At 53.9% G+C, this 9695-nt stretch overlaps 1 protein-coding gene and 1 long non-coding RNA gene across 20 annotated transcripts in view; one reads left to right on the top strand and one right to left on the bottom strand.

Annotated features, from left to right (window-relative positions):
- Window positions 1-9695, top strand: part of PLEKHA6 (pleckstrin homology domain containing A6) — a 141735-nt gene that overhangs the window by 87157 nt on the left and 44883 nt on the right. The window contains exon 1 of one of the 18 annotated variants that reach the window (XM_059147136.1): window positions 7982-8117. The exons of the other annotated variants lie outside the window; for them this stretch is intronic. Coding sequence (XP_059003119.1) covers window positions 8086-8117 — 32 coding nt within the window. The 5' untranslated portion in view covers window positions 7982-8085. Of the gene's footprint in view, window positions 1-7981; window positions 8118-9695 lie in introns of those variants that run through there. 18 annotated transcript variants of the gene reach the window in all.
- LOC131815342 (uncharacterized) lies at window positions 5321-8132 on the bottom strand. 2 transcript variants are annotated; one of them, XR_009347668.1, is made up of 2 exons: window positions 8008-8132; window positions 5321-7140 (listed from the first exon to the last, which is right to left on the bottom strand). It is a non-coding gene; the product is annotated as an uncharacterized LOC131815342 (long non-coding RNA). The 2 variants fall into 2 exon arrangements; XR_009347667.1 differs by having other exon boundaries at window positions 5321-5631; window positions 8008-8131.

Below are 9695 nucleotides of genomic sequence, written 5' to 3'. Positions count from 1 at the left end.
GGTTTAGCTGACGGCTAGAAGGGCACATGTGTCCCCTGAGGACCCTGAGCAGATATCAGCTGGTAGACCGACAAACGGGCTTGGAAGTAAACGTTTCAGAGGATCAAAAATATTAGAGCTGGAAAGCAGCTTGTAGAACCTCTAGGCCCACGCTGTCCGATAGACTGTTCCACAACGGTGGGATGCGCTGTGACTGTCCTGTCTGATGTGGCCGCCCTGGCTGCTGTGACCATTGAGCCACCCAGTGAGACATGGCTAGCTGAGGAAGTGAAATTTTACTTTTATTTCATTTCACGACTTAAAATGTAAATCGCCACCAATGAGTAATTGTTACTGAATTGGATGGCACCGCTTTGGAATAACACTACTTGTTTTATGTGATTCCTTTATTTTATTAATAATTAAAAACTCAGCTATTTGCTGAGCAATTGTTACGTGCCAAGCATTTTCCTCTGTGCTTTAAATTTGTGCTCTTGTTTAACCCAGCGACTCTAGTATCAGTCCATGTTACAGATGGGGAAAGAGACCCAGAAGGGGAAAGTGACCGGTACTGGTCAGCCACAGAGACTCCGGACTCTGACACAACCGCTCATACTCTTTTTCTTAAGGCTAATCCACACATTGTCCACTCTTTGTCTCTGCATGACCGCTGTCTTCAATAAGTCCTTTCCCTTCCAGACCTCCCTGGGATGGCAGATGGCTGTTGCCTTCAGTCCACAGAGGGGGGAATATGGAAATGACTTTTCCTAGGTCCAGCCATTTTCTGGCTGGTTCCCCTGGTGGCCTGTGTTCCCAGACTCCCTCTGGACCCTCCCTACAGCAGACAGCAATCTCGGGAGACTCCTTTGCTCTGGGAGCCCTTGGCAAGCTCACGTACAGGCAAGTTCCAGGCTCCTCAGTCCTGGTGGAAGGAGGTGTTCAGAATTTCCCACAATCCACCTGGGTCCCCCATGCTCATGACTCCTAGTTTAGGAGAGAGGAGCAGCTGAGCCCTCCCTGGGGGGCAGGGGCAGACTCAGCTCCCCACCCCAAATCCCGGGGCAGCTGAGGGGAACACCAGAGCTTTTCTGCCATCCCACCTGCTTTACCCCACTCGCTGGCAGGGGAGGACTCCTTCCCCCAGAAGCAGTTGTCTAGGCTCCTGCCTTTCTGACCCCATTCATTTATTGCTCTCCTCTTCCCAGACAAAGCCGCTGCTTCTTAGACTCTTATCAGAGTCCCCTGGCCGCTTGGGAGGGGGAGGGAGAGGAGGGACCACAGAACAGATGGAACCTGCCTTCGGATCTCCCGCCCCCACCCCGCAAGAGGGATTTGAGGCTGAGCTCTCCTGCCTCTCTCACTCACCATCCAATATCCCAAAGCAGAATGGCACATGTCTGCTCTTCCCACTATGGGGGGACCATGGGTCTGCTTCTGCAACCCCCACAGCAAACAGCCTTTATGCTCCCACCGTGGGTCAGGTGTGGCCCCAGGCAGAGCAAGAGAGAAGTCCGGGCGGTAAACAGGCGGTTCGCAGCTCTGTACCCAGGCAGGTGTTATCGGACTGACGTTTAGGGGTCCCCCGATCTGTAGCTCCCCGGGGTTACGAGTGAGAGGGTTGGTGGCTTTCATCCCCATTCTCTTGCAGCCAGCCCCCCAACTGGGGGGTGGATGGGGAGCTGGCATCTACCCTCTGAATCACACAGCTCTTTCCCTCTTTTTTCCTGGAGACGAGGAACTCAGCTTGGACAAATAGCAGGAACTTTGTCTTCTCTGTCCTGTCACTCACTGTAGCTGGGGCCACGATCTCCGCTTCCCTGATTTGGAAACGGGCCTTGCCTTCCTCCCTTCCTCCCGCTGAGGGCCAGACCATGGGGGCGGGGGGGGGGGGTGTGCCTTAATTTTTTCGCTTTATTTCACACCCCTTTGTTCATCTGTGTTGTCTACTATGGAAGGCATACTTATGTGCCTGGTTCCATTGTTACAAGGAGGAAACTTAGGTGCCGAACTTGACCCTGGCGAATTGCCGGACGGGGAGCCGAGAAGGCATTTGTAGCTTCTGAGGGTGCGGAAGGAGGCACATCAGCCTGGTTGCTTCGGTCTGTGAGCACTTGCTTTGTAAAGTTCTTTCCCTTGGGGTGGGCGGAGCGGGGTGGGGTGACGCTGCTCTCTGTGGGACACTAGAACCAAATCTGCTGCGGTCAGGACGAAGAGAGTCCTTCCAGTGACCTTGCAGAAGCCCAGAAGCAGACAGCTGAGCCGCCTCAGCCTCTGAAGGGCACTAGTTCGGGTTCCAGCTCAGAGCCGGGGGAGGGGCTAATTAATTATTGCCCTGTCCCTGCACCTCTTGGGACCCTCGCTGACTGTCAGGAGAAGGCCGCTTGGAGGCCGAGGGAGGAGACTCGGGCCTTCCCCCGGCTCCCATCTAGCTTAGAGGATGGGAGGAAAAGGTGGAGGGGGGAATTCAGCCCTGCCTTCATGTCCCTGCCCTCAGCAGGGAACAAAACCAACGTCTGAGGGCCACGAAGGCAAGGCACCCCTGGGAGCTGGCTTGCCCCAATTCTCCCTAGTTGGGTCAAGGTCTGAGGGGGGAAAAACACCTCTTGCCCAACGCAGGATGACTTCTGGGCCCCAGAATCACAGATCTTGACACTTACAAGGGCCACCGGTGCTCTGACAGTTAAGGGATGCCGTGCCAGGAATGACATTCGTCAACCGGAAAGGACACAGGCCTGGCCCACCCGGAGGGTGCTGGGGCATCTCCAGATGTCCATGAGGTGGGCGGCCCTGAGCACAGATCAGGGAGGTGGGGAAGGAGGACACCCTCCCGAGGCACAATAGCTCTTCACCGGCCAACAAGGCAGAATGTGACCATTTCAATAACCAGCATGGTTGGGCCGATTACCTGTCCTGGTTATCTTCATTGTTCGGAAGGCAAAGGGAATTCCATAAAGTAAAATAGTTTGAAGACAAGCTAATCCAGGCTGGGGTACGAGATCAGCGTGACGAGTCCCCGTGAAGTTCCCCGGATAGTCACCATCCCCCCTTCACCCCCACACACGGACACACACACCATGAACTCTGACCCAGACTAAAGACTACACAACCTGCTGACCCTGCCGTCTGAGGCTACTTTCCAGGCCCAGGGGAGGGGCCAGGGGACGATACAGGGAGAGACCAGGGGAGGACATGGTGGGGGGTAGAGACCCAGGTCTGGCCCCTGGATTTGTGATTGCCATCCCTTGGCTACAGAAAGATAGCCGGTTCCTCAGCTTTCTATCTGAGGTGGGGGCTGAGCTCTGGGTGAACACCCCCCAGCATTCCGTAACTGGCCAGAGAAGGTAAGGAGAACGACTTCGGGCCCTCTGGGTTGGGGCTGGGGGTGGCGAGGACAGGCAGAGTGAAGCAGGACACTCAGCCCAGTGGCCTAGCATTCATTTTAGGACATCCCAAGCTTGCTTGGAGGAGGACACCCTATTCTTGACTTTTCGGGAATTACTATGGCATGGGAGGGGGGGAGGGTGCAGGGGCGGAGAGAAGTCGTGCGGGTGTGAGGCTGGCAGCTGGGTCCCCAGAGCACGCACAGCTGGTACTTCGCCCTGTAGGCAGCACAGGGAAAAGAGACAGTGCGGCGTGGAGGGGCTCCTTCCCACCTGCAGAAACGGAGAAGTGCCTACCAGGGCCTGACTTCTTTTGGCCTCTTCTCTATGTGGCAGCAATAGGCAGGAGGACAGAGGAACTCTGGTGGGGAGATGATGGCTAGGGCAGTGAATTCTTCCCCGGGAATGACCAGGAGCGCTCCCACAATCAGGCGCACCGGCACCCCCAGAAACGTAAGCTGTAAGCTGGTTCTCATTGGGACAGAATCCTGGAGCAGATAAAGCTCCCTGAAAATAATGATGAAGGGCCCCTGGGTGGCTCAGTCATTAAGCATCTGCCTTCAGCTCAGGTCACTGATCCCAGAGCCCCTGCCCCGCATGGGGCTCCTTGCTGGGATGGGGTGGGGGAGCCTGTTTCTCCCTCTCCGACTCCCCCTGCTTCTCTTTCTCCCACTCTCCCTGCTTGTGTTCCTTCTCTCGCTCTGTTTCTCTCTCAAATAGATAAATAAAATCTTTTTTTTTTTTTTAATGAAAATAATGATGAGATCCAGAGGGGGAGCTGGGGAGCAGGAGCCAAACCCGTTCGCCTCCTCTGTCAGCAGCAGCCCCCCCTGGAGTGTGGATAGTCTTGGAATCTGCTGGCTGAGGGGAGAAGTGGGAGGGATGGGCCGCAGGCAGCCCCCCTTCCCGCTCACCCCGCGCCCTCTCTCCCTGTAATGAGGTGTGATTCCAGAAGCCAGAGTGCTCTCAGGATGGGGAAGCCTGGCCAGGGCTAATTCTCTGTCAGCAGATTCTCAGGAGCTATGGAAATGAGGCAGCGTGGTGTGGGCTGACAACCAGGAGGGGCCCAGAGTCTGGAAGGAGTCGGGCATATTTTTCTAGTTGTTCAACACTGATCACGGTGGGAGCACTGGGTGTCCAGCCTGGGCGCGTGGGTGTGTGCGTGTGTGCGCGTGTGTGCCTGCAAGGGGTCGTGAAGACTCCAGCTGAACGTGCTCCTTTTGTGTTTTGTTTTGTTTTGAATTGGGGGCTTTAGACTGCATTGTGCCAGGGAGCCCTCCAGAAAGAGGCTGCTTCTTGGGGGAGTGTGTTTGGAGACAAACCAGCACTGGGTTTTCTCTGTGGTGAGGCCGCCACTAGGACTTGGAGGCTGAGAGTGTCTCTGGAAGGAGGAAAGCTTTAACGAGATGGAGAGATGGGTGTTTGCAAAGTGGAGAAGATTGGCCTCTGTTCTTTGTAATATTACAAATATTATGTAATATTTGTAATATGTAAATGTAATGTTACATTTATTATATTATTGTATATAATATATATTATATATATAATATGTAATATGTAAATGTAATATTATGAAGTTGGTGTTGGCACTTCAGAAACACTGGCCCCCTGCGTCCACAATGCCCTGCCCTCCGTACACCACCTTCGTAGGCTTGAGACGGTGTGGTGGTCATTTTCTAGCTCTGGCACCTGGGATACATCTTGATTTGTTTTTAAACAAAATAATCTTAGGCATTATCTCTTATGCATAAAACATTTCACATTTTGAAAGTTTACAGCTTGGTGCGCCTGGGTGGCTCAGTGGGTTAAGCATATACCTCCAGCTCAGGTCATGATCTCAGGGTTCTGGGACTGAGTCCCCACTTTGGGTTCTCTGCTCGGTGGGGATCCTGCTTCTCCCTCTCCCACTTCCCGTGCTTGTGCTTTCTCTCTCTGTCAAATAAATAAATAAAATCTTTAAAAAAAACAAGAAAGGAAATTTACAGCTATTATTTCATAGAATTAGAAGGTATCTCATTTGTGCATGAGAAAATGAAGAACCAAAGAAGTCAGGTCACATTGCTAATTCATGCTGGTCTTGGACTGAAAGCCTGGTGTTCACTGGTGGCACTGCCCTTGGGGCCACCTTTGTAAGTCCAGCGGACACGATGACCACACGGTGCCCCATCACAGAATCTCCTTTACTGTTTGAGATGCTCCCCCTCTTTGGGTGGAATTCAGGAGGTCCTCTTGGAGACGAATTTGTAATCATTTGTCCCGGAGAAATGGAGACCTTTGACATTCCCCCAGCAGAAAAGGAAATACAGGAAGAGAAGAAAAAAGGAAGAGAGAAAAGAAACTAGTTATTAAGCTTTGTTTTCCTTTTCTAACTATTAACTGGTAAGTTCTTCCTGATGTCTAACCTAAAGAGGAAACCGATCATTCTGTGCGGTTTAGTGGTGAAGGAAAAGAAACCCAGCTAGGCATTCTGTGTGCTTGAACCCTGAGGGATTCCGAGCACTCACCAAGCTGGGGAAGCCCCTGAGCCTTCCTTCCTATCCCCTTGTGCTAGCTTCACTGGGCACGGGAGAAGTAATTTAACTTACAACTTAAGCAAAGCCTGTGGGAGGCCCCTGAGCTGGGCTTGAAGAGAAAGGGGATATATTTGCCTTCTAGAGGAAGAAAACTCATTTTCCCAATGCACCCCCACCCCCTCCTCCTGTGCAGATGAGCTTAATTTTCTTCGCCTCCTAATGAAGATGGATCAAAGCCAAGCTATATATTCAAGGGGGAGCCAGGCAGGGGAGCTGAGTGAGGGGGCGAGGCTGGCAGATACAGAGTTTCTCTCACGGAGAGGAAGTAATTAATTTTAAGAGAGAGCCGAGATGGGGAAACTCTTGGTAATAGAGTGTCGAACTCCAAATGCAGGTGGCTAAAATTGAAGTCAGAGCATGGAGAGTTTCTTTTGTTTGTTCATTCATTCACTCCTTGATTCAACAAATATTTATTTGGCACCTACTGCGTGCAGGCAGAGGGCTCAGATCCCCAGAACCACAGAAGGGCTCAGGTAATTGGCCCGGGATGGGGAGAGGTGGGATCTGGCAACTGAAGCCTCTTGTCACCATTTGCCAAAGTACCACGAAATAGTTGAATGTGTATACTGTTTGGATTTAAGATTCGTTGCTTAAGTATCAGGAGCTGATGACCCCAGGCTACATCCAACCAGCTTGTCGCATCACGGGTTCAGTAATAATGCCGTCCATTTGCTTATCTGTTCACTGATTGCACCGTTCTCTGACTGAGTTCTGACCTCAATCCAAAAAATTAGATTAGCCCTTCCCTTTCAGTGTCTATTGTGGCATAACAACGGACATTTGATGACACCAGACTGCTTCGGTGCAGCTGTAAAGAACCACGTTGGTCAGAGAGGATTCTGTCATTTGGAGACAGAAATGGAATGATACAGAGAGCCAGAGGGACTGAAATTTGATATCAAAAGAGCACATCTCAGCAGCAGAAGGTAACAGTGGGTCTGGAGCCTCCCTTGCTAGAACCCTTACGAGAGCCAGGACACTGAATGAGATTGATCGCAGAGTGAGCTCGCCTGGAGGCAGGGGACTGGAAGAGATAACCTTCAGAAGACCCTTGTAGTCCAAGAGCCCCGAGACACGGAGGGCATTAGGAAAAGGGGAGATCTAACCATCTTCGGCCACTGGAGAGTTCGGGGAACTTCATGGCAATGCAAACCTCCTTGCCCCTGAGCAGATCTGATAGTCGCCAGCTGGGATTTATCATATGGCATCTGGGAAGATTTTCAGAAGTAAACACATGGTGACCCCCCTCCGAGCCCTGTGTGCCTCCCTCTTCCTCACAAGCTTCTGGAGGACGCTTCCCTTCAAGTTCACCCGAGCAGAGGAGCCAGGACCTTGACACGAGCTCTGGCGGCACGACACCCATGCCCATGGGCTCCACATGCCCCTCAGCCAGACCCCAGGCGGAGGGCCCGCCAGCTGGGGCTGGGTCTTAAGGGAGCACGCTGGGGACACCGCCCAGAAGCCCCGTTTCCTGTGGCCCGGCTGCACAGAAGTCTGGGCAGGCTAGGAGGCGTGGGGAAAGTTCATCTCAGCTTCCAGGCAGCGGCGACAGGGGCAGCACAAGTCCGGAGCCTCCCTGAAACCTTGTGCCCCCAGGATTGGAAGGGTCTCTGAGAAGCACGCGGATTGCAGCCCGGGGCACGGTGTTCTTGGCTGGGGGGTCGGGAGGCAGGGAAGACTGCCTTCCTGTAGGTCGGGCTGGCGCGAGCGTCTGCTGTGCAGATGGGAACGCAGCCCCGGACCACTCCGCCCGCCCAGCTACTCTGTGTCCTTAGCTCGGCGGGGTCGGACTACCTAGAAGTTGCACACCTGCTCAGCGTACGCCTGTCTCTCCGGTTCAGCATTTTCTCCCTGGGGACCTGAGCCGGGAGGATATCATCCCTGCTCCCTTATTCTGCCTCCAGCACTCAGACGACAGCCTTTGGGCTGGATGCTAGGAAGCCACAGCCACCACCTCACCCTGCCCTGGGCATCTGGGCACCCCCTGCCATCACCCAGCGAGAGCTCCTCCCCCTCCCCCAGCCCTGGAGCCTGCCGAGTGCCCCGAGCTTGGCCCCGGGGACCAGAGGACTTACTTCTCAGAGGGATGGTAAGAGCAGGGTGGCCGGCAGGTCCTCTGAGGCTGCCGAACAGGAAACAGAGCTGCCAAAAGGATGTTGAAGTTTCGGGCTGATCGACGGGTCAGGTAGGGAGCTCTTCTGTGGATGGTGAGCCAAGTTCGGTGAGCAGGTGCATTGGCAGCTCGTCGGGTCGGGGGGCTTCGGAGGGAAGGCCCTGCCAGACCTGATCTGGAGAAGGAAGAGGAGTTAGGTCAATGGCTGCTGCATTGCAGTGCTTGTGAAGGGGAAGCTATTTTGAAATTGGTAGCGGCGGGATGGAGAGAGGACGTCATTCGTAGGGGTTGCTGGGTAGGAGAGTCTGGGGCAGGCAGAAATTCACTGTACCTTGAGAGATCTGTGCCAGCTGACAGCAGGCTGTGTGTGTGCTTCTGTCTGTGTATGTGTGTGTCTGTCTGTCTGTCTATACCAGTGCCTGCGGGGGAAGGTTCTAGCAGTTAGCACAGGGAGCTTGTAGAGCAGAAGGGGACTGGGGGGGCAGGTGGACGTGGGAGGTGGCGAGCAGGCGCGGTGTGCCACTGGGAAAAAGCAGAGATGTTGGCACCTTGAGGATCTTGTTTTCACAGACTGCTCACCCGCCCCCCCCACACCCAATGTGGGAGAGCCAGGGACGGGGGTGACTAGAAGCAGCTACCCTTCCTTGCAAAGATCCCCTGCAGTTAAGTTGAGGAGAGTATCCCTGTTGGAGGGAGGAGGGAATAAGTTGGAGAAGAAGGGGAAGCAGGTGAGAAACGTGTTGGAGTTCCAGCCCACGCCTGGTGGACACTGGCCAGATTTAGGGTCCTGGCCGGCAAGCCTGAGCTGCCAAACCCAGATTCCCATATAGACTGTGGCCACTGTCCATGGGGCTTGTATCTGCCACAGACCTTTGCTGTTGTTGTTGTTTTTAAATATTTTGTTTTTATTTATTTGACAGAGATCACAAGTAGGCAGAGAGGCAGGTGGTGGGGGCGGCGGGGGGAGCAGGCTCCCTGCTAAGCAGAGAGCCCAACGCAGGGCTCGATCCCAGGACCCTGGGACCATGATCTGAGCTTAAGGCAGAGGCTTTAACCCACTGAGCCACCTCAGTGCCCCTGCCACAGGCCTTTGGATTCGATCTGAACAGGGCTGGTTTGGAAACTGAAAAAACACACTTTGATGTTATCATTAGCTTCAACAGACAGCACCGGGGGGGTGGGGTTCCTGGACTCTTGGGGTGGGGGAGGGGTTGCAACAAAATGTTACTTCCCTCAAGGAGCTGAAGGGACAGAGCCAGGCTGTCTTTCCTCCTGCCCCTGGCCAAGCAGCCCTGGGTCTTCATCATAGGGGTGCTCCAGTGGCCTGGTGATAGGGCCCCCAAGCTTGACATGTCCTCAGCATGCTCTGTCGAGGTGCCTGCTTCTTGAGGTGGACTGAACCTGTCCTGGGCTCTCACAGTATCTCTCAAGAGGAATGGGTGAAGAGGACCTTAAAATTCATCCAGCCCCCCTCCCCCCCCCCCCGGCTAGATGCTTGCAATCTGGAACATTCTTGCCAAGTGTTCCCCTGCTTGCAGAATCCATCTCAAACGGCTGCCATGTGTGGCTTAGCCCATGGCACCAGTCCCCCTCCAAGTTCTATCTACTACCCTTCCTCCCCTGTCTCCCCCCAGAGTTGCCAGGAAGCTA

This window comes from Mustela lutreola, chromosome 14 (assembly GCF_030435805.1).
Source record: "Mustela lutreola isolate mMusLut2 chromosome 14, mMusLut2.pri, whole genome shotgun sequence".
Lineage (NCBI taxonomy): Eukaryota > Metazoa > Chordata > Mammalia > Carnivora > Mustelidae > Mustela > Mustela lutreola.
This window is presented reverse-complemented; position numbering and strand designations above follow the sequence as displayed.